Raw genomic sequence first — 26,719 nt, 5'->3', positions numbered from 1 at the left:
CTCAACTGTGCGTTTCTCCAGAAACTTCCTGCCTCGCACAGCCAAACTGTGGAATGAACCGTCGCCTGCGGTATTTCCGGACCGATACGACCTTCAAGAAAAGGGCGTACTCCCATCTTAAAGGCCGGCAACGCACGTACAACCCTTCTGGTGTTGCGGGTGTCCATTGGCGGCGGTAATCGCTTAGCATCACGTGATCCGTCTGCTCGTTTGCCTCCTATACGTATCGTAAAAAAAATATTAGTTTGAAATTCTGCGAGGCACATAAGGCGTTTCATCGTAAGCCGATGGGTAATTAGGTATCGAGTTCCATCGACGCGTGGCCACTGGTACCTACGTAGACGAACTTCGATTTTATCGATCGACCTCTTTTGCACATCTTACAAAATTCGTCAACTTCACATAAGTATATCCAGTGCTACTTAAAATAGGTATACCTATGTATTATGAAATCGCGCGAGACGCGGAAAGACGTGCTAATTGTTCCCGTCCCGTGCATTACGCGTGCATACTTATATAGTGCGAGCGATTCACGAAGACGCGCTAACGGGCTATTTGCCAGATCCGGGCGCACCTACCACGTACCTATTAGCATAGCTGGGCATTAACTCGTTGATCCGTTAATCGTTAATTAACGAAGTTAAGTTTTCGAGTAACGGATTAACTTTTAAGTTAACTTTAAAAACCTGTAACGGACTTGTTAACTTCCGTTAACTTTTCTTAAGTAGGTACGTTAATCATTAATACCTAAGTACCTACTCACACCAAGGCCGCGCGCTGCCTCAAATATAACACTAGTATACCATCGAGTGCTGCTGTGGAACGCCTGTTTTCGGCGGGAAAAGATATTTTTTCTCCAAATCGGGCGTCGCTATCAGACGACAATTTTAATATGCTCATGTTCATGAAGGGGCTCATGCACCTTATGGCAGATGCTAGGGAATGATATTTTTATTGGCTATGCTATTATTAATTAGTAATGATTACCATGTTAATTAGTAGATTAGTCTTTAATAAAAATCAAAATTTATGATTATTTCTCCTAGTTTTATTTCTTATTGCGTATATTTACGATTTCGAGTTAACGATTAACGATTAACTTTAACTTCCGTTAAAACTTTTGAAAAGTAACGTTTTAACGTTTAACGAAGTTAACTTTTTATTTAACGGATTAACGATTAACGTAGTTAACTTTTTGATTAACGGTGCCCAGCTCTGCCTATTAGGTACCTACGTGTACGCATTTACAACGTTTAACATTGCAAGCACATTAATCGATCCAAAACTCGAACCATTGTTGCCCTGCATAATGAACAGTTACAAGCCAATCACGTGTGTGCGCGCCATAATTCAAAAATAGAACCCATGTTGCCCCCGGCAAGACGGTGGCTGGCTGGTTGGTCCGTAGCAATTAAAAAATAAACGCGGTGTATAATTTGTTGGCAGTTTATGGTGGCCTGGTGGGTCGGTGCCTCGCCGCGAAACGACTAAATGTGCATTTGCATTTTGATCTGCGTTCGTCTGATTGAGCTCTGCGGGCTGTTAAGGGGCAACGTGATGTCTAATATCGCCACTGACTAAAAAATATTCAATGATAATAGAATAGGAATGTAGAGCGTACTCCCATCTTAAGGGGCCCACTGATTAACAGTCCGCCGGACGGTATCGGCCTGTCAGTTGTTCGGAACTGTAAAAATTTTGTTCTAACTGACAGGCCGATACCGTCCGGCGGACTGTTAATCAGTGGGCCCCTTTAAAGTGCGGCAGCGTACTTTTGCAACCCCTCTGGTGCTGCAGGTGTCCATGGGAGACAGTAATTGCTTACTATCGGGCGATTCGTCTGCTCGTTTGCCTCATATACCATTAAAAAAAACACGCACAACGCACTTCGGTAGCTGACAGAAGCTTTTTTTATTTGCCTTGAAGGGCCTACCTCAAACCACTTCATTCGTGCATATATCTGCCTCTCTATCACACTTGCATATTCAAGATGAGTAGATAATTCAATTTAGGCGAACGGAGGTAAGCGCATCGCCTTAACCGGGTTTAGGCGGACATAGTCGAAATAAATCGCGTCCGAGTTAAATGGCCGATGTTATACGGCTCGCGTGCGCGGGCGCCGTTCATTGATTTCAGTTATGTATTATGTAGAACAGAATCTTTATAGAGGATAACTGAAAATGGTCAAATCTTTCGTCGTGGATGCTATCTCACTTATATTCATCATATCATCCCTTTATCGCCCACTGCTGAGCATAGGCCTCTCTTCTAGTACGCCACTTGTCCCGGTCCTGAGCTAATCTCATCCAGAAGTGACCCGCAATTTTCCGGATGTCACGGACTCCCGACGCTTCTTTCATCTGAAAGCGGCCACCATTATGTTAACATTTTAGTCCACCTGCCATCACTCTGCCTAGCAACATGCCTCACTTATATTATGAACTTAAAAGTGTGTATTTTTTTTGTGTTTGAACGCTTAGAAATAAAGGAGAAGTGTAAAGATTTACTGTCTCGGGTGAAACTCGAACTCCGGAATACCTGCCCGCCGCTCTACCGACTGAACTACCGAGATTTGCACGTATTTCCACCTTCAATTCATCATTTCCTACCCGTTTTCGGCCACAGCGACTGCTTTCTACTGCTGGGGCTGGGAGTGTCGGTGGTGAGCTTTTAGGTGACCGACGTAGCCAATCTTTGTAGCAAACCTTAAATTAAATTACCATCTTTTTATCCTTTATACCGTTTATACGTACCTATTTGTATCTTAAGGCCTAGCGACGTCTATCATAAGAGTGTTACACTTTCATAAACAGCTACTGTAGCTAAGCATTGTGGTATCGATTACACACGTTTCTGCTTAATACATACATACAAACTAAAAGACGTCGTATTAAAATATGTCCTGTTCTGCAGGAGAGCAAGAAGATTTGAAGAGAATAGAATAGAAATGCAGCCGGGACAGTAACCCGCAGCTCCAAATCCAGGGAATCGGGCTGAATGAATGTAACAAGCAATCGACAACCCGCCTGAATAAGTATTAAATTAATTTAACCTACCTAGTTATATCGTTTAAACTTCAATTGACCACAATTTGATTCGAAGCCTACAAAATTAATAATTTGGCCAGGAACTGCCTTATTTCAAACATAGATACTTAGAGTACTTAGTACTGGCGTACATAGTTAGGCGAACCCAAGGGAAGAATATCTATATACTCAGCGACAGTCAGGCCGCTCTCAAAGCGCTCGAAGCTCCCAGAGTGGACTCTAGACTGGTATATAATGGCGTCCAAGCCCTGAACCAGCTTGGAAGGCAAAACAGAGTGCAACTGGTATGGATCCCAGGGCACGAGGGATTCATAGGCAATGAAAATGCAGATGAACTCGCCAGAGCCGGATCTGTAAGTAACCTTATAGGTCCGGAACCATTCGTGGGGCTCTCACAGGGAACCATCACAACGGCTATTAAAGACCATACCAAGACCAAACACCAGGAAGAATGGGATAGTCTGACGGGTCTAAAGCATGCAAAGCTCTTTATGCAAGGAATAGACTCCGGCTGGAGCAAAAAGCTTTGGAAACTTAGCAAAAGACAACTCCAAATCATAACGGGGGTGTTTACTGGCCATTACGGGGTCAAAGGATTTCTGGCCAAGATGGGACACTCTGACAACACCGATTGTCGTATGTGTGGCGAAGAGGAAGAGACAGTAAGACACTTAATGTGTGAATGTCACGCCCTCGCCAGACAAAGAATGAAGGACTTTGGAGCAGGATACCTGGAACCAAAGGACTTTAAAACGCTACCCATGAGCTCCATCATCCGACACATGGATATGGTGGGAAAAGCTCTTGAGTAGTTGACGGATCTCTTCTAGGGGGTAACTGCACAAAAGATCCCTATGGGTCGAAGTGTATCCGCAAGGGCCCCCGAAAACAATAAGATAAGATAAGATAAGACTGGCGCCCAAAATAAAAGGATGATTATATAGTCTGTCAAGCAACTTTGTCATTAAAAACAGGCGTGAAATTCAAATTTTCTATGGGAAGATAACCCTTCACACCTCCATTTTTTTAATTTGCTGCTGTCGGAAATGGCTTGACAGACTCTAGTTTTTTTCTTTTTATTTACAGATAAAATGTGTTTTCCATTCCGGTTAAGCCATTTTTAAATATTTTACTCGAACCGAATAAAAACAAGTTGAACAAATTCTGAACGAACCCAACACAATGCGAAGCAGTTTCCGAACGTAGCAAGGAAATGTCAAAATAAATGTGACATAACCACAACGGCTGATCGCAGTTATTGCACAGTGTTGTAATAATTTATGAAAAAAACTTCATAATTTAAATGTGAAAGTGTTATAAAGTGCCAGAAAACCCCATATAACAAAAATGTCTTACGCATTAATACGCCACTTGCGCCGAACGGCGTTAATGTCACATCAAATTCGCCTGGAATCCACCATGACCAACGTAACACAGGAAGACTTTTTAGTTCGACCTCCGTTCGCACAATGGACCAAAGTTATAAGAGAAGCTGAGAAAATAGTTGGATATCCGACCTCTTTCATGAACCTGAGATGGTTATTGAGCGACGAATTCGCTAATATGGCTATGCATTTGCGCAAAGTAGTAAGTACTGTTACGTTACTATTTACGCTATTTTCTTTTATTTATAGTGCTAAAAATGGATGTTCGTGGAAATTTTACTAGAAACAATGTTATGTACAAGGTTTTAGTAAAATTAAAAGTTAACATTGTGTTTTGTTTATTATGATGGAGTTACCAAGATTATGCAACTGGTACCATGTGATCGCGTCTGACGACTTGCAAGGTTATTTCCTTATCTAGATACTTGTTTATTAAATTAAGCCCCGCGATTCGCGCTCTGTGTCTAATTAGTGTCAACTGGAACTAATACAGTATGTCATTACTATTTATTTTATTTAACAGTTTTTAAGGGCAAGTAAAAATAAAATTAATCTTATTGCCTACTAATAAGAATTATAATATTTTATGTTTATGTTTTTTTCTACAGTTTATTATTACTGTACAGTCTAGGGAATGGTTTATAAAAAGTATAAAATGAATAAAATAAATAAAAAAGCCTTTTAGTAGTTGTAAAGAATAAAAAAAACCAGCTAAGTGCGAGTCTGATTCACGCACGAAGGGTTCCGTAACATTATGCAAAAAAACGTCAAATAAATCACGTTTTTTGTATGGGAGCCCCACTTAAATATTTATTTTATTCTGGTTTTAGTATTTGTTGTTATAGCGGCAACAGAAATACATCATCTGTGAAAATTTCAACTGCCTGGCTATCACGGTTCATGAGATACAGCCTGGTGACAGACAGACGGACAGACAGACAGGCAGACCAACAGACGGATAGCTGAGTCTTAGTAATAGGGTCCCATTTTTACCCTTGGATACAAAACCCTAAAAATCACACCAGAACCCCCTTATGAGGTATAGGACTCTTCCAGAATGTTCCACCTCTCTCGATCTTGGGCCTCCCATACTCAGTTGGCCCCGCCACCTTAACTATGTCATCATAAACAAGGATATGGACAAATAAGGATAGGAGTAAAGTATCTAATGAGTACACTCAATATTCAACGATTGCGAAAAAACCAACTGCTGGATATTGCCAATAACATCCTAATTCGTGGATAATTTAGCAGTTTTCCGAAATAAAGTTAGTGTGGCTCAGCGGCTGATTCGACAAGGCAGTGTGCCAAAAGTTTTATAATAGTGTTGATAGTGCTACATCCTCTAGTGAAATGTGGAACAAAATGAAATGGCTGAAGGGCTGCAGAACGCTTAGAACAACAATAAGTCACGAGAAGGCTAAGCATGTGTTAGGCAGTTTAGCACCACCACCGGGCATGGATGATATATCATTTTCTTTCATTAAGCATCTTCCAGATGTAGCCAAACATGTAATAGTAAATATATTTAATATTTTTTTATCTAGCAGTTTTGCCCCAATACAGTGGCGCAGATAAACATAATTTTGATGAATGTAGCAAATTTATAGTGTAATTTTCATCTTGAAATAAAGAAATCTAATCAGCGTTAAAATAGTTCCTATACCGAAACTCGGTGCAGACACAAGATCTTGACCTTTAGACCAATTTCTCCGCTGTCCTGTCCATGAAACATATTTCACATAATTCTTACGCGTAGACTAGAATGGTACATTGAAAAGGGAAATATTTTTTCAGATGAGACTATAGGTTTTAGGAGATCCAGATCTTGAATGGACAAGGCTTGCATCTAGGCTAGTTCCACAAATAAATAAAAAATATTTAGTTAATTATCTAACATAATTATAGATGTTACTGTTGATGCATACAAAAAAGGTTTAATTTGATATATACTCTCTATCATTTGAGCTGACTTACTATGGCAGAAAGAGCTACATATATGAGTTAAAAAAAAGAAATATACAAGTGAATTAGGATGTTTATGTTAAAAATAATTACATCACTATTAAAAATGCATTTCAGATAATAACCCAAAAAAATTATGAGTTGCTGATGCACAAATATAAATTATTGTTATCTTTTTTCTCAGGTTGGCAGCAATCACCCGATCATACAAACAGCCAAAACAGTCCTCTACAACGAGCACAATAACCTCCAACCGTGGGGTCTGGTCATCCTACTACTCTCCAAAGCTATCAGGCCTCCACAATCAAACTCCATACTCCACTCCACCTCCGAGCAGCAGCGGACACTGGCAGAGCTCACAGAAATGATCCGTACTGGACATTATGTCCATCGAGGCTTACTCAACATAGAATTTGGTGAGCGAGGCAAAAATACAGAAACGTCCATGTTTGCCAACAAAATAGCCCTACTAATCGGTGACTATTTACTCGTAACAGCTAACGGTATGCTAGCGCGATTAAAAAACCAGGATTTATCATATCTTATATCAACTGCGCTAAGAGATATCAGTGAAGGAGAGTTTTACGGTGAACGGGATAAACAGAACATGCCGTTGCCGGGAAAACCTAATCAAATAGGAGTGGACGAGTTTGAAATATGTGCAGACACATTACCTTTAGCTACGAAAGGTGTTTTAGGATCACCGATTAAAGAGTGGACTTTACGGACTATGTATAATGGTGGTTCTTTGTTTGGTAGAGGTTGTCAAGGTGCTTTACTCCTAGGAGGCCTAGACTTAACAGAGCAAGAGAAGGCCTATCAGTTCGGTTGCCACTTATGTTTAGCCTGGCAATCCGCTAGCGAGTTACAAAAATTCACATCCGAAAATAAGGAGTCTTTTTCTTTAGCAAGCGCGCCTGTGTTATTTGCTTTAAATGAAAAGCCAGATTTGTATAAAATCATAAACAATTCCAAAGACAATGTAGCTGATGTAGACTTCCTATATTTGAAGGAGGAAGTGCTAAATACAGATGCGCTAGAAAGGACTAGATTACTTCATTTAGAAAATGCTAGGAAAGCTGAGTATTTTGCTGACATGTTTGGTGATAATGAGTCAGTGCATACAATTAAAAGGTTAATAAAAAATCTGTAAATATGTAGAAATTAATTATAATATCTGTGTGCAGTATCCTTTCCAAGGTACCATTCTGAATCTTATGTCCTTTGGTATAAGGTTTACATTTTATATAATTTAATTGTTTAATATGCACAAAACTGTACAAAATGATGTTTTATCTGTGAAATAATGAATATGTGCTATGCCTGTTAATTGTACAAAACTTCAAAACTAATGTAGAACAGTGAAAAAAACAATATTGTTTACAATACCCGGCGATAAATATTGCACATCGGAATTTCGGCTTCGGAGAACGTTGTCGTTTTCTCTCGTGTCCAATTGTCTCTTCCTAAAGACCAATGAGCAATATTTATCGCCGGGTACTGTACAGTCAGCAGCAGAAATTACTAAGGGGTGCAGGTGTTCAAAATGATCTTGACGCGACTTTATTGTTAAGAGAATACGAGCGTGTCTAGGTAATTTTGAACACCTCGCCCCGCTTAGGAGCAGCAGGCTGACTGTACTTTGTGCGATAGGCTGCCATTCCACTGAGGTGGAGATGAGATGCAAAAATCAACCAAAAGCATTGGTTTCATTTTCATTTATTGAATGCCAACCATGGTATTACAAGGTTGTTATCCACATCTCTTATCAGGGGTGTTGCCTAATGGTTGATTCCTCTCATATCCGCCCGTCTCTGCCTGTGGAAAAGCAGCCTTAAGTGTAGTTTACATAGGGTCCACGTATACTTACTACAAAAGTTGCCAATTACATGTTCCCTTTGGTGTTACCCTCGGTGTTAGATTTTTTTTTTATGAAATTAATATAGTTTGGCAAGCCAATTCTGTCAGCAGAAAAAGGCGGAAATTTTAAAAAATGTAGGCTCAGTGGGTTGTCCTCCCATAGAAAATTAGAATTTTTGCGTCTTTTTCTACTGACATAATGAGTTTGCCAGAGTATCTTAGCATACAATTTTGTAGTTTTGGGTACTAAAATAGTAATGGGTTTACTGGATCTCAAAAGTACCATATCAAGAATATTATTTCCTATAGCGAGTTATATAGTACAAATTACTAGTATTTTTTTTTGCATTTTAGTGTTATTTAATTTTCTTCGCGATTTGTCACTGCACTGTTCCCTCCTTGACCCTACCTATACTCTGTATCTTTAGGTATTTAAATAAAAGTAAATAAACAATTTGTACAGTTTCAGGTAGTTATAACATTTATTGGTTAACCAACCAAATACAAAACCGCTTGGATCAGTCACTGAACGGCCTGACTTTAACCTACATTATTTGATCGTGTAATGTTTTCATCTACCCTCAACTGGCTTAAGGAGCCATTTGAGGGTAGATTTTGTTTACTTTTATTTAAATACCTAAAGATACAGACCATGGTCTAATAAAACATGGTCTTCTATTCCCAGAGTGACACGGGCGTCACAATAACATTGCCACTTTATTTCAACATAACATGTTACATGGGTACATTATACCTATGGTTCATAAGTTAAAATATTTCTTTATAATTTTCATTTATATGTATTTTATCTTAAATTTTACAATAACACGTCATTTTTAATTATTCGTTAGCAATATCTTCCGATTCACGACAGAAATTTCAGACGTTCGGGTAATTCTGTTTACACTACTGACAACACAGGATAGCGCTGTCACATTTGACAATTCGGATCTAGATAACTTCATGCCCTGACCGTCATCCTTGTCGAACGCGTGTTAATTGTTATTTCCTTCTCGCTCAGTGTCAGCAGTCGCAGTGTTTTCCAAACTTTTCACGCTATAAGCTTGGTAATTAATGTGTAATTGTGAATTAGTTTTTCAAACGTTTGTCTTGTATAGATAAACAAAGTTTAATTTAATACATTAGATTTGTTTTATTTTACTATGTTTCTACATGAATAACTTAAAATTATTGCCGTTAAAATAATTTTCACCGTTGGTTAAAATTCTCCCACATTTTAAAGTTTGAGAACCTGTAAACAGCATGATGACGTAGGCCCGTGTCAGTTAGGTCATACGCGAATCTCGGAATAGAGTACCAGGTGGAGTATATTATTATACCATGATACAGATTATAATAGTTCAGACGAACACGAATATTGTAGTGAATAGGTATTTAAGGTTACTATATATTACTACAGCCACGATTGTGAATTGGTATACTATGTTTTGAATGCATTTATGGTTATTTGATATCGTTGTGTTTGTTATTTGAAGGAGATTTACTATTGTTATAAATAAATGTTTCTATATGTATCATTTATTTCAGTTTATACATTTTGCCCTATGGGCCCCTATAGAATAGAATAGAAAAGCGCTGGTGGCCCAGCGGTAAGAGCGTGCGACTTGCAATCCGGAGGTAGCGGATTCAAACCCCGAATGAGTTTTTCGGGACTTATGTACGAAATATCATTTGATATTTACCTACCAGTCGCTTTTCGGTGAAGGAAAACATCGTGAGGAAACCGGACTAATCCCAATAATGCCTAATAGTTTCCCCTCTGGGTTGGAAGGTCAGATGGCAGTCGCTTTCGCAAAAACTAGTGCCTACGTCAATTCTTGGGATTAGTTGTCAAGCGGACCCCAGGCTCCCATGAGCCGTGGCAAAATGCCGGGATAACGCGAGGAAGTTGAAGAAGCCCTATAGAATAGAAAGAAACAGATAGGTAAATAATAAGGACTGCCAATCCCCATACCAAGTCGCAGGCCTCGTATAAAGGTCAGAATTATCATCTAATCCTTGTATTACTGGCACCGTAAAATCCCGTTTTAGTGAAAATGCGTTTTCCCTTAATAAAACTAGTTTTCCGTATCGCCTCAGAGAAAACGCATTTTCACTAGTTTTCCGTAAGGCATCGGTGAAAAGTAGTTTTAACTCGTGATTTCCAAGATAAGTCCAGTGGAGGGGAGGTAGGGCATACATTGTACCTAATATCAAAGATATATATATGTCGGCGGCCGATCGTAAGATAAGGCATATCGTGAAACGTGAAAATCTTTGACTCGTTCCCAGAGTCGACGGAGCCCCGTAGCGGGGCTCCTATTTCTGGTCAGTTTGCCCTTCGGGCATCTGAAGCAACCTAACGAACCTATCCTACCTATGTATTGGTTTGATGTGACTATCGTCAAAACATTACACAGGAACATTACGATCGGCCTACGACATATATATAACTTACACTCTATCCTCTCTGCTAAAATTGAATCTCCAGGGGGGCAGCCCCTTTGGCGGCGCCATTTACAGTCGCCATCAGATATATCGGAGCGGCCGAGGTGTTCACAATATCTGAACACGCACTCTAACGCCTCAACAATAGAGGCGTGTTCAGATATTTGTGAACAGTATGTAGGTCCATCGGTGGACTAGAGTTATTGCAGTAAATTCTTATTACGACTTGTCAAATGACAGTCTCAGTCACATCGAGCCCATCAGACATAACTGACAGCAGACACGGTGCACTCATAAGAGTCATAATAAAATATAATATGAATGTATAAATAAACAATTTCGTCGCATTACGCGTCGCCAGGGCATCGGCGTTAATTTCCGATCCGTTTCCGCCCGCCTACTATGAAGGGAGTCTGCATTCGCACTATTTCCCCTCTGCCGAAGCACATGCCCAAATGGGCATGCACACAACTAGCGCGGTGCGTGTTGTGTTGTGACTCGTCATCCATACACAAAAAGAGATCGAGATGTGCTAGATTTGTCTTTGACGTGTGTAACTTCGTAACACATAATCTGTGGATACCTGTCAAAAAACTTATACTTATACCAGGCGTGGCTCACTCCGCGATTTCGTCGCTTTGCTACAGTAAATACATCCGCCGTTCCGCCCTAATTTTGGTGAAAGCCATTAGCCGCGCGTGGCGCTGTCGCCACCTAGCGGCTATATCTGTGCTGATCGTAACAGACGCGTTTTGTTAGAGAGTGAGTCTTCTGTACCTTACCTAGTACTATTATTTATTCTGTGCTTATACATACCTACATGTAAGTTTATGGTTTACGGTTTGTGCTGCACTCTGGCGGCTGAAAATTGCAGTACCTAATACTTAGTCCCCATTCAATTAATTAATACGGTATCTACCAAAATATGGATCGAGAACCGATAGTTGCCCTCATTTATTATAATTCGACACGGGACGTGATCCGCCGACACCTGACGGACACGACGTAATTCAACATTATTTCGCTGATCATGATTTTTGCCACCAGCCCGATTTCCCCTCCCATATGTTAATGAGATTTCCATGTTAAGTTGATATAAATACTATATATGTTATACATACCTACTTAATTTGCCCAATATTTGCATACAGGTAACTATTTACGTACATACATTACCGATAATTTTTCTGGAACTTGTTTGCGGTATTACGGTAAGTAAACTTAACTATGCTCTTTGGTCGGTAAAAGAAAACATGGTTGGGTAATTGAAGTAGAACCCAGAGGGGTTAGACTAATAGTCGTCACCCTTAATAACTTAGGCAATAAGTAGAGTTCGATATTTTCCGACAAACAAGTGTGTGAATACACATTTTACTATCCGCTCATTTTCACACGTTTTTTTTGGTCATTTTTTGACCGGTCTGGCCTAGTGGGTATTAGTGACCCTGCCTATGAAGCCGATGGTCCCGGGTTCGAATCCTGGTAAGGGCATTTATTTGTATGATGATACAGATATTTGTTCCTGAGTCATGGTTGTTTTCTATGTATTTAAGTATTATATATATCGTATTATATATATATATATATATATATATTTCCTATGTATTATATATATCGTTGTCTGAGTACCCACAACACAAGCCTTCTTGAGCTTACCGTGGGCACACCCCGGACACTGGCGATCAAATGTATGAAACAAACGCGTTCCTACGCACACAGTCTAAGCTCGTGTAGGTGAACGCGTACCATGCTTGTGTGAGTGAGATAAGACGTGCTAGGGTTCCCGCCATTTTGTTGACAAGTTCGATGACCTCAATGACCCAAAACTCATTGCGCGAATTAGGAAGAAATAAGAATCATATTATGCTGTAAGGTGGGTATCTAAGCTCGATTTATACAATAGTTTCCTATTTTGAATCAGTATAAACGAAGTAACAAAATTTTTGTAAGGAAATTTTATCCACCAAAATATTACGTAAGTTGAAAACATGATTTTTTGTTCATATAGATATTGTGTTGTTTTCAGTGTGATCTGATAGGTTTATGTCTTAAACAGATAGGGTAAAAGAAATACTAAACATAAGTACCTATTGTAAGTTGGTATTCTACTAAAACATAAAACACTTTAAAAATAACTGGGTATGTACTTGCCTTGATTCATACAATGGGAATCTGTGGAACTTTATTTTAGTTTTGTCGTTTATAGAGCTTCAACAACCGTACACAGCACAACCCACGCCCATTACAAAAGGATTTGTAAATATTTGTTTAATATTTTACGTGGCCTCCGCTCTGCGCACCGCGTCGTCGCGTCCTTGCCAGCCGGTAACTGAGAGGTAACCGAGAGCGGGTGGGCGGCACTTTCAACGGGAGGCAGGGAGTGTCCATACTGTACGTTAGTACTATTTATTATACTGTGCCGTGGGGCTTAGTCAATTTGTGTAAGAATGTCCCTATAATATTTATTTATTTATTTATTTTTCTAATCTTTGCCTGTGATGTTCATAATAATTGTTTGTTTTAGGTCTTCCAGCCCTTTCACTTGAAGCCTAGCCACTAATAGGCTAGTATTATAATTTTGCCAATACTTATACAAGAATAAAATTCTTATATCGATAATTTTCTTCACGTAACTTCATGCTTCTTGCTACATTATGAAAATCTAAGTATAATGAAAAGAAAGTCAGGATATCATACCTTTATTCAATTCTCCATGTACTGCAGTGTTTCTCCGTGGATCGTCCGCGCCATGTTCTGCAGAGCCTCACGCGCATCCTCCACCGGAAACCGGTCGCTATATTTCAAAATGGCCGCCAGCTCCTCGTCCAAAAGCCCAGCCAGATAATCCATAGAACGCGTGCTGCGTACTGCGTAATGCAGCTGTTTCATCTCTATAGGCTTTCTTTCCACTTTAGATATCCAAACATGCCCGTAGATTGAAGGATATTCCCACAACGCCATGATGACAGGAGCGCCGACCAGAGAATACGAATGTGGGTGAATGAAGAAATCTTTTATGTCTAAATACAGTTGCCACATCAGAGCGAGATGCCCGCCGAGTATGTACGCGTTTCGTTCCATCTCTTCGCCTCGGCGGGCGAGTTTCATGGCCCCCTGGCAGCCTTTGCCCAAGATGCTGCCGGACTGAAGCATGGTCCGGAGCACCCACTCCTCCTTCCCTTGCCCGAGGTAGGAATTGCTGCCGAGCTTCTCCAAGTTGTACTCGTTCTCCCAGTCGTAGGGTTCAACTATGTTTTCAGCTGGTGGAATAAAAGAAAATAATAATTGGAGAGATGGCAATAGATAGAGTCCGTCTAAGCTAGGTAACTCGAAACCTACTTGTAAAGTGTGGCAGCCAGGCTATTAAACGTGGGAGTTTCATAATTTTAACGTTTTATGAAAGGAATTTCAAGTTTCTCGCTTGCTAAAGCAGTGTTGAGTTAGCTAAGGTGCACTCTGTAACATACTATAATAAATATCTTAATAATTTCTGATTTTTGAAACTTCTTACCATTGCACCACGTAGAATCTGGGAAAATGTTTAATTAGCAACGACTATTCACATTGCATGGAGAACTGTCAATGTTCAAGATACATAATTTTACACATATCATATATATATGACACTTCATACATATGAACAAACCTTATTGCGTGTTGAATATTATAGGGAATTAGATTAGGTTTACCTTTAGGTTTAGTGGGCATGGAAGTGTTGTCCGGACCTCGTTCGCCCACGAAGTCACCCTCCACAAGGTCCCGCAGACCACTGGAGATGAGCTCCGTCACCGCGTTGTTCCGCAACCCACCGAGGTTTTGGAGACACTTGGCTAGCAAGTAGTCGCCTGGGGATAAGAGTTTCTTTAGCATATATATATGTATAGAACTAGAATTTTCTAGCCAACCCGAATTCCTATTCCAACCGACCGAATATGAACTAATGTGGGATATAAAAGGTACTCGAGTGGCGACTGCGAACCGAAGAAAACAGTTGAAGAAGGCCTTCAACAAGGTAAAAACTAATCTGACCAATATTGCAAGACGACAGAGCAACTTGGGTCCATGACGACTTAGGCGTATTGCAGCTGATATCTGGCGTGTTTCAGCTGATATCTGGCGTGTTTCAGCTGATATCTAAATTTCAACTGATAGGGCCCACGGCCAGTCCAGAATGTCTGGAAGACTGACCTGACAAGAGGACAATCTTGTTCCCACAGAGCAGGTCTTGGAACTTGTCCCCGAATTTCTCCTTCTCCTGCAAGTTGGCCATGGTCTTGTGGATCATGTGTCCGGTGCGCTTCATCTCGACAATCTCGGCTAGGGCACGTTGAGAGTGTAAGATTCCTAAGAATAAGGGGAGTCCATTAATTACGTGAGGAGTTTTTGAGGATTTTTCGCATCCCTCGAGAAAAACTCGGCCGGGAGATACACACGAAGAAAGATGATGTTAATTAAAAGTTTAATTAAACGATAATGGAGGTTAATGTTATTATTCTTAAAATTATCTGAGTTATCTCTGTTATTCTCACCTGAGTCATATTGATCTTCAGTGTAGTCCCTAGTGTTGAGTCCAGCCGCTTTGGAGACCAAGAGAATGATGAGCCCTACTGACTGCAAGTTGCTTTTGGAGCCGATCAGGAGGTTCTTGGCTGATTTCAGGAGAGGGTGGTTTGTGCCGACCTGAGAAAGAATTCGTCGAGGCGACGAAACGAGGTTGACGTTTGACTCTAAAAGCAAACGCTATCAACAGTTTATCTAGTTTTGGGAACAAAATTCACACTAATATTCTCAGTAGTTTCCTGATGAGGTATACGGCGGTATACTTACTCAAAACCGAAATATAAGCGGTTAGTGCATAAAAACCTAAGTAAGTTTTAGTAAGCTATAGCTGTAACCTCATATTCCCTTCCATTAGGCTAACCTTGAATGAGTTACCATGCTTTTTTGGTATGCCGATGAAAGGGTATTCGATCCCAAGTTTTGAAGCCTAAGATGCACCGTTAATGCCGTAATTAAGAGCCCATCAACGTGCACACTAGCGCCACTACTAAATAATCGTGATTATTTAAATTTAACGAAAGATATTTAAAAAAGAGGGCCGCTACGTACAGTATTTTGTATTTAAGTACCTTTTGAATGCATCAGACTAGTTTTTATGTTGCTGGATTCGTCGATCTATGAACTCAAAACAAAAACGGCCGTTTTAACTTTGGACGCATAGATTCTTAAGTAGAAGTTGCTGGTGCTCACCAGTTTCCTCAGGTGGATAGCGGTGCTGGCGATCTCATCGTTGAAGAGCCACCGCAGATTTAGGAAGGAGGTAGGGAAGCCCACAGTCCGCTCAGCTTGAGCTATAGCCTCGCGCCAGTCTAAATAAGGCTCATGCTTGGAATACCCGCGCCTGGATTCAAGTACCAATATTAAGATGTGTTAACAGAAAAATTCTTAGCTGATCATCGGTAGAACTTATGCATTTGTAATAAGGCCAACGAATTGTCCAGATGACAAGTATGGACGATAAATCGGAACGAAATGTCCATTTTCCTTTAAAGGGGACGTAGGAATAGTTGAAAGGAAGTAAATGACAACACGACCCCAAATAAACCGGAAGACGGCAACTGATTCATAAGACTTAAGTTTTTAAAAATCTACTATTATTCAAGAGGGTCGCCAGCCGATGGACCGGAGGGAAAGTCATCATCATCATATATTTAAGAGTATGACTCTTGTCGGTGGAGCAATTTCCATGTTTGGCGGTTTGTCCTCTGCCTTCTCTTGAGGGAAAGTCATACACTATAAAATATTTGGTCTCCAGGCAACTGATCATTTCACTTTAATACGAATAATCTATTGGTGACAGTGAATCTTACTTACCTACGGCACATCCAAGAGCAGCTGGATTCCCTGACTACTTTATCGATTAGCAACGCATGGAAATTTTTCGAAAATATCAACTGCTTTTTGTGGTATTCATTGTTTTTAAAAGCTTTACAGCAAAATTTCGACATGACTTGAAAAAAATTGAAAATGTATCATACCTAACCTAAGTATAACATTGACAGATGTGTGACAAACGCGCTAGTTTGGCGATAGTTTGTATTAAAGAGTTTAAGGTTTTATATATGGGCAAGTAGATATTTTTCACGTCTCTCTACAATAACATACAGGCTGTAACAAAAACTGTACTTATAATACCTATAGGTACATATATTATATCGATGTATCGTATTTTGAATAGAAAAACGGAATATAAAAAATAGGCCATAATTGAGGTCAGTAGGTGAATACACGAAAAAAATATGTTTTTCAAATTATAGTAATAGATTTTCCGGTGTTCTGCCTTTTCGCAGAACTATTTTTGGCGGAATTTCATTTGCCAACCAACATTTCGCCGACGTTTCGCTTTGACAACTAACGATTAGCAAATTTTTGTGACAACGTTTCAATTGGTAGAATTATTGTAAAGCAGATTATTATAACGCCTCTAAACTTTTGGGAGACTTATCATTTGTCAAATCTTTCACTTGGTCGAACAACTCTTATTGGACGAATAAAGTTTCGTTGAAGCTACAGTTCGCTTTTCATACATTAGGCAAGTTACAAATAAGAAAAAGATATATACATACCAAAAAATCTAAAATGGCCGAGTTGTTGGACTTTTTATAATGTATATTTTAATATTTGAAGCCAGTGGCAGTGAGCGAGCGAAGCGAGCGAGCAAGACCTTCCTGGGCAGAGCCGACTTGGATATGGTTAGGTTAGAAGACTTCCCGCTTCCGAGCTTCGCTCCCGCCTTAGTCTTCGAGGTTATTTTTTTTTTTCAACAACCCACAAAACTTAATTACACAGCAACTTTCGGGTCAAATAACCCAACTTTCGTGTCAAATATCTCGGCCGTTTTTGATTTTAGAGAAAAGTTATTCCTACAAAATATGCTTATTTTAGCATATTGTCTACGATTAGTACACAATAAAAAATAGATGTTATAATGACACAACATCCATCGTAAATTTGACCAAGTCCTAGATTTTTGACAACTTTCGGGTCAAATTGGCCATTTTTAATTGTAGAGAAAAGTTTATTAAGAAAAAAGTGATTATTTCATCAAAATCTTGTAAATTATTCTAAGTGTTTTGAAACCCCTATGTTTTTTTAATTTTCTCAAAAAAAATTCAAAGTCCCAGAAACGGCCCCCCTTTGGTACAGTCTGACCAAATGAAACAATTGGTAAACAATAAACAACTGTGTTTATGCCAACTAAAACATTCTACGAGATGAAAGTTGGCATTTTGAAAATTGACTTTATAAAACACAGACCAAACGTTTAGTTGGTAACTGTGTGGTTGGCAAATAAATAAAAAACATTTGATAAGTTGGGAAATGAAAATTCGGTGAAATAAATGTAGCAATACGAGACTGTTTGTTTCTAAATAAAAAAAAATCCGCCAAACGTGAGTTGGGAAGTGATAATCGGCCATACCATTTTCGGCGATAAATAAGAGAACCCTTAACGATGGGAAACCTCGGATTTTCCTCGGAAGATCCCAGTATGGTCGCAGATTATATAATAGTTCCCACGAAAACGAAGTTCGTATGGTGGGGACCATGGCCTAACCAGGAGTCGGCAAACTTTTTAGAAAAAGAGCCAAAATCAGCAACAATATATAGCTTAAAGAGCCACAAGTGTTGTTTTCGGTAGAACTCTCAAGTATGAATTTTTGGTGTGGCTTTAAGAGTCGCAATTGTAGCTTCAAAGAGCCGCATGCGGCTCGCGAGCCGCGGTTACCCGACCCCTTAATCCCATCAATCTTGCACGATCTTACACCTTATTACAAGCTTTTATTTAACTTACAATGTACGTAGTTATGTAACTATGTTTGTATAGGTACGGGTCAAATCTTACAAATTTAATTTGACCCACTTCCCGACTTCCAATGAAGCTGAAAATTGGCATACATAATTATGTAAGTCGAGTGACAATGCAATATTACGGTACCATCGAGCTGATCTGATGATGGAGACAGGAGGTGGCCATAGGAACTCTGTGATAAAACAGTTGTTTTTAGAATTGTCTCGATGAGTAGGTATTAGTTGCCTGTGGAAAGAAACGTACAGTCAGCAATAAAAGCTTGTACCATAAATTAATTTTTTGCCAAAAACTTATTTGTCATAAAAAATCTACTTATCCGTCAAAAAAGTAACTGATGTAAACAAGCTCCCGAATCTCTCCCTCCCCCATCCCCATGTAATAGCTTTTTAATTCCTATGTGTTCGAAATTCGAACCGTTTAAACCGACCACAGATAATAATAGGGCGTGGCGAGCGCCTACTGGCCTGCGCGTCGTAAATCGAACGTTCCAATTTTCAAATTATCTTTTTTTAACAAAATAAATAATAGGGAATAGGGGCCTACCAACATGAAATGGTAATTTTGACAATGCCCCGTTTGCTTTTAGTGATCTACTAAACAAAACATGACTTAGGTACCCATATAGCTACTACCTACTTGGAAAGACAAAAAAAAAACAAATCACTGACAGCGCACTTTACTCCATCACTAACGGCTTACGTTCATAACTACGTTCATAATAGCTACTCTAGCGCTACTATGGAAACATTTGGAATTATTATTTATAGCTAACAGCTGGAGGCTTTTGCAACTGTTCTCCCATAAGAGGGTTTTATTCTCTTTACCTACCTCTACCCTCCATAATTCGGTTGTCGTCTTAATTATGTAGTCTCTCGTCTCCCTTCCATCGCCGCACCTCCCGCCAAAGGAGCAATGCTAATTCCCACTTCTTTGATATATTAACACACCAAGATAAGCGGGCATCTCGCTCGTTTCTTTCCAGAATGTGAAATTAGTTACCTCTTGAGGTACTTCCTTTGCGATCCAACATGAGATTCTTCTAGAAGCGGGTATTCAGTGTCCTCAAGACTCTGCAACGCATAAGTAGCTCCTCCGAAGTTGCTTATATCCACAGATGCGATGACCGCTTCCCATCAGGCGGCTCGTTTGCTGACTATCTCATAAAATAAATAAGGCTTTTTATTACTGACGGCCTAGCCAAGGTGACAATCGCTATCACTACGACAACAAAACATGAGGTTCCATTAAATGCTTGAAGAGGGCTCTCTTTTTCTAATATACTTACTTTATTCTTTGTCTATATCACTCTTCCATATTCCATATTCGTGCGACAGTGACAGTTGCATTTCGATCGGTACGGAGCGTAAGCGATTGGCGTGTTGGCTATGCGGCCTGAAGAGAGAAAAGGAGGTTTTCAATCATCGTAATTTTATCCTTTCAAATTACTCTACTTTGTATAAACCGAAATAAAAGTGTTTTTTACGCAATTAAACTAAAATTGCGCCGGATATAACCGTTTTAAACAATTCAAATTCGAGTCGTAGCAAGCTATCATTAAGGCAAGAGTTTAATAACACGCTGTATACTTAATTACTGGTTTTGCTTTTCAAGGGAAAACACGCTTTATCTTGATACTAGTTTCAAATATTTAAGGTTCAATTTCGCTTGGGATGGCGGTGTTGATAACTCGCTCACGTAAAAAGCACACATTGATGTGTATTACCTATGTAGGTAATTAAGAATCCTTTATTCGATGGAAATTAATGTTCTTGATAGCCTAAAGGACTTTGTTAAGGATGGTCGAGTGTAGTTTGTAATGATTCGTTTTTATAAGTAAGATAATTTAAAAAATAATTGGTATAGGTTATTTTTAACCGAAGTCTAAAAAGAGGGAGTTCTCAATTAGTCGAAATCCTTTGTTAAGGGTCCCAAAAGGACCCAAAGCCAATAATTTTATGCTCTTCATCCGTAGTTTCCTTGTGATAAATTAAAATTATTTTAATGTGTCATTTTTAGGGTTCCGTACCCGAAGGGTAAAAACGGGACCCTATTACTAAGACTCCTCTGTCCGTCTGTCTGTCTCTCGGTCACCAGGCTGTATCTCATGAACCGTGCTAGCTATCACGGTTCATGAGATACAGTTGAAATTTTCACAGATGAAATATTTCTGCTGCCGCTATAACAGAAAATACTAAAAACAGAATAAAATAAATATTTAAGTGGGGCTCCCATACAATAAACGTGATTTTTTTGCCTTCCTCAAGAACCGCTCTATTGACAGGTGAAAACCGCATGAAAATTCGTTGAATAGTTTTTGGGTTTATCGTGAACAAACACACAAACAGACAGCCGCGGCGGGGGCCTTGTTTTATAAGGTGTAGTGATACTACTCGTACTCTTTGACTGTACCTACCTGAGGTAAGGTTATTTTTAGTGCATGAGTAACATCAGCGCGGCATTAGGCCCACCGGGCTGCGCGGGCGCCTCCCGCTGTGCGCCTGATTAAATACCTACAATGTAGGTACGCGTGTACAATGCATTCATTGCGCACTAGCTTCTGCCCGCAACTTCGTCTGCATTTAGAATTCTCACCACATAGTATAGTAAGTAAATGGGAATAGTCCCATAGCAATCATAGCATAGAGTTAGACCAAGAAAAGTCTGCAGCAATTATGATAGCCCACGCAGTACAAGTGTTATTTTAACACGTTCACTACGGCATCGGGTCGAATGTAACCGTTGTAGAACTTTCCTTCGGTGCGAGAGATAATTTGCTGTTCCGTACGCTGGTGCGGGATAGATATCTCTGGATGTAGCAAGAGTAAAAAAAGGATAGGTAGTGTTTTGACAATGTCTACTGGAATATAAGCAATATAGGTAATAAAATACGTATCGGTTACTTTCGACCCCATGCCGACCAGGGCGAAAAATTTTTTCATCTGGTACGGCCATCGGGTCGTCAAGATCCGATGCCCGATGACCCGATAGCCGTACTAGATGAAAGTCTAGTTGAGCTAGTGCAGTCCAAGTGTGTGGGTGTGACAATTAGTGAATTATCGATCATGAAGCGATCGAGAAAAACATTGTTTTTTAGTGAAAAACAAGAAAACGAACATGAAACGGTTAAAAAGAAAAAAGAGGATGTAACTGCCAGGAGGATAATTATTGGTAAGCGTAACATATCTGCCAATAATATTTACACAAGCCCATCAACCGGGCAGACGTTGCAAGTACTGCAAAATGCAGCCCCTGCGACTGCGTCTACCAGCAACCCTGCCAATCGGCGTGTGCAAATATTAGAAGATAAGATTATTCAACCCTCAATCATTATTACTCCAGTAAATCAAAATCATTCTCCTATAAGCAGTGATGACGAGTTAGAGATTTTTTCGACACCGAACCGTCATGTCAGACAAAAACAGTTAAGTGTCAACTTAGCGGAAGAGAACAAAACTTCAAACCTCCCAGACTCTAATATTTTAGACAACCATACCTTTGCTACTCCGAAGAGCCGTAAGAAACTAAATTCATCCAAAAGTGCTAACTTAAGCCCTGCAATAACTACAAAGCAGCATCAGAAAAACGACGATGATCTCTTGCCATGCCAGAAAGAAGAAAAACACATGTCCTCCGCACTAACAAGTCGGTGTGGATCTTTAAGTGACATTTCGACATCTAACATGGTATCTCTTAATTCATCGTTCAATGAAGAGCAGCTGTTTAATCTCTTGAACACACCTCAAAAAGAAGAACAAATACCTGCGACTAAAACTAAAATTGCATGTGATGACAATGATAATTATTTATCCCAACCATCGACCTCTGGAATGAACCTGTCTACAAAAACATCACAAAAACAAAACAAAATACCCCAAACCCTACCTCCCGACTCTGACTCTGATGAAAGCAGCGATTCTTCTTCTAGTGACTCCTCTGACTCTTCATCTGAAGATACTGAAGTGAATCCCGAAATGTCGCATCCTATTTCGCGTCCCTTATTGGCTACCAATAATGAAGATGACGAATGGGAAGATATTACAGACAGCCCGATGAGTTTCGAAGAATTTCAGGGAGCAGTGAAAATGTCTATACCGCCAAATACCGAGAATCCATATGATTATTTTAAGTTGTTTGTTACTGACGAGATTATTGATAAAATTGTGCATGAAACAAATAACTTCGCTAACAAATCTGTGGGTACAAATTTATGGAAGCCAACCGATAAAGAAGAAATGCACACATTTTTCGCGATTTTGCTTGCAATGGGTCTTGTCAAAGTGCCACATATCGGTGACTATTGGTCAAAAAATAAATTGTACAGAAATGAATACATAAGTTCATTAATGTCTAGAGATCGATTTCTAGCTTTGCTGAAGTACTGGCATTTTAGTGACGACAGCAATTCAGAAAATGACAAAATACATAAATTTCGAGAAGTTTATACCATGCTTATGACTCAATTTAAAGATGTATTAAAGCCGGGTAAAGTATTGGTAGTGGATGAAAGTATGGTGCCTTGGCGAGGCAGACTACATTTTCGGCAATACATAAAAAATAAATCCCACAGATACGGTGTAAAATTATATAAAGTGTGCACGCCAGAGGGATATACATTAAACGTGATCGTTTACACCGGCAAAAATGAGGGAGAGAATCAACGGGAAATGAATCATGGTCAGAACGTCGTAATGAAACTCTTGAAAGATTATGAAAATGAGGGACGGATTGTCATTGCTGACAATTTTTATTCGTCAATCGGATTAGCAGAAGCATTGCTCGATCTTAAAACGTTCTATTGCGGGACTTTGAGATCCAATAGAAAAGGTTTACCAAAAACTGTTATCAGTACAAAGCTAAAGAAGGGCAACATTACTGGCAAGATGAACAAGAAAGGCATACGTGTACTTAAGTGGGTTGACAAACGACCTGTACTGATGATGAGTACATGCACAGATCATGATACAACACTAAAAAGTACTGGAAAGAAACGAAGAGGGACAGATGAAGAAGTGTTAAAGCCTGCATGTGTACTAACTTATAATAAATTCAAAAAAGGAATTGATCTCAGCGACCAAATGTCGTCTTACTACTCAACTTTAAAGCGTGGCCTCAAATGGTACAGAAAGGTGGTGATGGAGCTATTGTTTGGAACGTCTGTCATAAACGCTTTGATTGTTTATAATATGAAGAACGAAAATAAATTGACAAAAAAGGAGTTCATTGAACAAATTATGGAAAAATTGTCTAACACTTCTCTGAAAAAACAAAGGATAATGCCAGAAACTGATCAAATGGCAACGCCGAGAGGCAATGCAAACCATAGTTTTGAAATGGGCCCAAAAAAACGAAATTGCTCAGGATGCTATGACAAACTACGACTAACATTGAATAGCAAAGAAGCCGGGAATAAAGTAAAGAAGGTTAAAACTATGTGCGAAGCGTGTAGAAAAACATATTGTCGTGAATGTTATAATAAATCACATCAGTCTAAGGTATAACTGCATAATAGTTATTATAATAAAAAAATACATTCAATTTGAAGTCCGTTTTTTTAAGATTAGACAAATGATGGTCGATTACGTTTGTTACTTATTCTAAAAAAACGGAGTTTAAATAAAAAATTAAAATTTATAACATATTTTAAGTAGTGTTACTACTTGTTCACTAGTTGCAATATTGTCTTTAGTAGGTATCACATAAGTCTATCACCATATTAAAATTAATATTTTTCGATATCGATGTTTTATTTCTACCCCCAACACTACAAAAATATCGACAATCTGAACAGCCAGTGCGGATATCGGGTGTAAGAGATCCGACAAATTGTTTTTTGTCCAGCAATTTCATTTTAAAATGAATCTACCTACGAATTGAATAGTGACTAGGTTGACTATCAAAGAATATGTTATTTAAAAAATATATGCATAATTCATCGTAAAAACGTAGATAATAACAATTAATTAAGAGAATACCCAACGGTTATTATCGACCCGTTAACGCCATAGAATAAAGTCATGCATCGGATCTAACAGACCCTGTGCCGTGCCTTGGGAAAGTCTTAAAAATTCTTTGCCGTTGCGAACGTGTTAAACGTCAAACTTCTATGAAATTATGACGTATAAACAACACTTTCACTGCGTGGGCTATCAAAATCGCTGCAGACTTTTCTTGGTCTCTAGAGATAACTGAACATTCGGTTTATGGAGGGTAGAGGCATAGAGCAAGGAGAACACTCTTTGTGTATGAAAAAGTGTCCGTTCAAAAAAACCTAAATAGAGGTTGTTCACAACACAAACTTCTAGAATGTCTATTTTTCTTCTTTCTTCAAGTGGTAGTGGCACCCCCTACGCAGAGTTTCGCGTAATAATCCCTATTAAAAACTGTTTTAGTCATGGCATAAAAATAAGTAAACAAAAGAGAATAGAATTTTCATCAAGTAAGTCAAACATCAATTCCTGCCAAACCTTGGTTTGCTAAAATCAAAAGGTATAATATGGTATAATAAGTATGTGCTAAAATCTCTCTGCCAAAACCTGCAACTAGTATGTTAATTCGAATGAGATTGGGTCACGTATGTACACCGGAACACCTGCAACTACTAAATCGCGTGGCCAGTTCTGCATATACTTGTGGACCTGATCCCGCTGATCTTAATCATATATTCTTTGCATGTAACCTTTATGATCGTTCTATATTATTAAGACAGCCGTCAGATTTGAAAGTTCCGTTTCCCACATCTATTACAACACTCCTGTATATTAATGATTCTTCTCCATATATATCAAAATCATTGTATTAATTTATTTCACGTCATAACATTAAACTTTAACTGCCTATAATTTACCTTTTCCTGATCCTTTTCCAAAATTCCGTCTTACCCGTTATAATGTAATCCTTTAATTCCGTTTCCCTGCTTTACTCGTCTGGCTGAATGCGCCAGGAGCGCGATGCCATTTAAAAAAAAGTAAAATTTGATATTGTGTCAATACGTTTTTTCGGTTATAAGAGTTTCTTCTTACCTTGCGGGAAAACCCCATCATTTTAAGTTTGTTTAACTGAATACGGACAAGGAAAGTATGGAGGGTCCAAAACACGTGGACGAGGTGACTCAGGTGACCATACTGGATGTGCTGGGAGTGGACATCTGTCGGCGCGCGATCCTGGACCTCGTGGACATTGTGGACATCGTGCGCTCGGAGCGCGCAAAGAGCATATAATCACTACGTTCTAAGAGAAGGAACTCCATAGTACGTTTTTGTCAAACGGTTGGTTTTGACAGGACTTGACTGATGTATGACTGATGAGCATCTATTCATACCAACATAAAGAAAATTGTTTATAGCACAGATAAAGAAATATATTATCTATATATTTATCTATGGTTTATAGAAAGCAGTGCTGTGAAAAATCGATAATAGTGAGTTCTCGAAACGATAATAACCGACATGATAGAAAGTAGTGCTGTGAAAAATCGATAATAGTGACTTCCTAAACCGATAAAAACCGTCCTAAACTCATTCAATTTTTTATCTTAGAAAATAAAACACCTGTGAGTTTATTACAAACTTTATTAATTTCTTAAATTGATACTTGGTATATACAAAAACTCATTTATTATAAATAATAAGTGTTCTAAAATGAATATAAAACTAAAATTAACTACAATTAAGATAACTGAAGCTAAAAATTTTGCGCCCTTGGTAGGGTACCCATCACGCAGGCAGCGTTCCCGCGCTGGATTGCTATGGCCAATCTTTGCGCGAGAAAGCTGCCTGCGCGAGGATGACCTGTGGCCTCCCTTAGGAATTTACTGAGCACCTTGTGGAGTCCCCGAGCCCCCCTACCCCATGGACCTAGTGTCTCGACGCCAAAGGCTACATATTCGTAGTATGCGCCGAGACAACTATATTTATTCGCCTTGAAGAGTTCTCGGACGTCAGCCGCCGCCCCGGCCTGTTTGCTGGTGGCTAAAATGTAGGACACCGCCAGCGTATCTGCGCAGGTGGCGTCGTACACCAGCGCCTGGCCCATCCGCCAGGGGATCAACGACATCCCGTCGGGGCGTTTGCCGTCGTCCCTTGCGATCTGGGGCTCCAGAGCCGCAGGGACGTCGGCGCTGACGAGCGCTCTCCTCAGGATGTCGT

General features: G+C 39.4%; 3 protein-coding genes across 3 annotated transcripts; 2 read left to right on the top strand and 1 right to left on the bottom strand.

Annotated features, from left to right (window-relative positions):
• The first annotated feature begins 4,286 nt into the window (after positions 1-4,286).
• On the top strand, positions 4,287-7,555 carry LOC134799343 (all trans-polyprenyl-diphosphate synthase PDSS2-like). The gene is made up of 2 exons (XM_063771747.1): positions 4,287-4,634; positions 6,582-7,555. The coding sequence occupies exons 1-2, from the start codon at positions 4,395-4,397 to the stop codon at positions 7,548-7,550; spliced, it is 1,209 nt and encodes a 402-aa protein (XP_063627817.1). The 5' UTR covers positions 4,287-4,394; the 3' UTR covers positions 7,551-7,555.
• Positions 7,556-13,390: 5,835 nt separating this feature from the next.
• On the bottom strand, positions 13,391-16,746 carry LOC134799178 (all trans-polyprenyl-diphosphate synthase PDSS2-like). The gene is made up of 6 exons (XM_063771574.1): positions 16,580-16,746; positions 15,956-16,106; positions 15,235-15,385; positions 14,894-15,049; positions 14,395-14,550; positions 13,391-13,965 (listed from the first exon to the last, which is right to left on the bottom strand). Exons 1-6 carry the CDS (start codon positions 16,711-16,713, stop codon positions 13,409-13,411), a joined length of 1,305 nt encoding a protein of 434 aa, XP_063627644.1. The 5' UTR covers positions 16,714-16,746; the 3' UTR covers positions 13,391-13,408.
• Positions 16,747-21,544: 4,798 nt separating this feature from the next.
• On the top strand, positions 21,545-24,176 carry LOC134799677 (piggyBac transposable element-derived protein 4-like). Its single transcript, XM_063772117.1, has one exon. The coding sequence runs from the start codon at positions 21,545-21,547 to the stop codon at positions 24,071-24,073; it is 2,529 nt and encodes an 842-aa protein (XP_063628187.1). The 3' UTR covers positions 24,074-24,176.
• The last annotated feature ends 2,543 nt before the right edge of the window (positions 24,177-26,719 follow it).

This window comes from Cydia splendana, chromosome 18, assembly GCF_910591565.1.
Source record: "Cydia splendana chromosome 18, ilCydSple1.2, whole genome shotgun sequence".
NCBI classification, from domain to species: domain Eukaryota; kingdom Metazoa; phylum Arthropoda; class Insecta; order Lepidoptera; family Tortricidae; genus Cydia; species Cydia splendana.
Note: the sequence above shows the minus strand (reverse complement) of the source record. Positions and strands in the feature narration are given on the sequence as shown.

Bases quoted from the DNA above. Each gene is read 5' to 3' on its own strand.
- LOC134799343 (XM_063771747.1), top strand. From the start codon at position 4,395: ATGTCTTACGCATTAATACGCCACTTGCGCCGAACGGCGTTAATGTCA. The intron at 4,635-6,581 runs GTAAGTACTGTT...CTTTTTTCTCAG, and splicing joins CTATGCATTTGCGCAAAGTA to GTTGGCAGCAATCACCCGAT.
- LOC134799178 (XM_063771574.1), bottom strand. From the start codon at position 16,713: ATGTCGAAATTTTGCTGTAAAGCTTTTAAAAACAATGAATACCACAAA. The intron at 15,050-15,234 runs GTGAGAATAACA...CCTTATTCTTAG, and splicing joins TGAAGATCAATATGACTCAG to GAATCTTACACTCTCAACGT. The intron at 14,551-14,893 runs GTCAGTCTTCCA...TCTTATCCCCAG, and splicing joins CAAGATTGTCCTCTTGTCAG to GCGACTACTTGCTAGCCAAG.
- LOC134799677 (XM_063772117.1), top strand. From the start codon at position 21,545: ATGCCCGATGACCCGATAGCCGTACTAGATGAAAGTCTAGTTGAGCTA.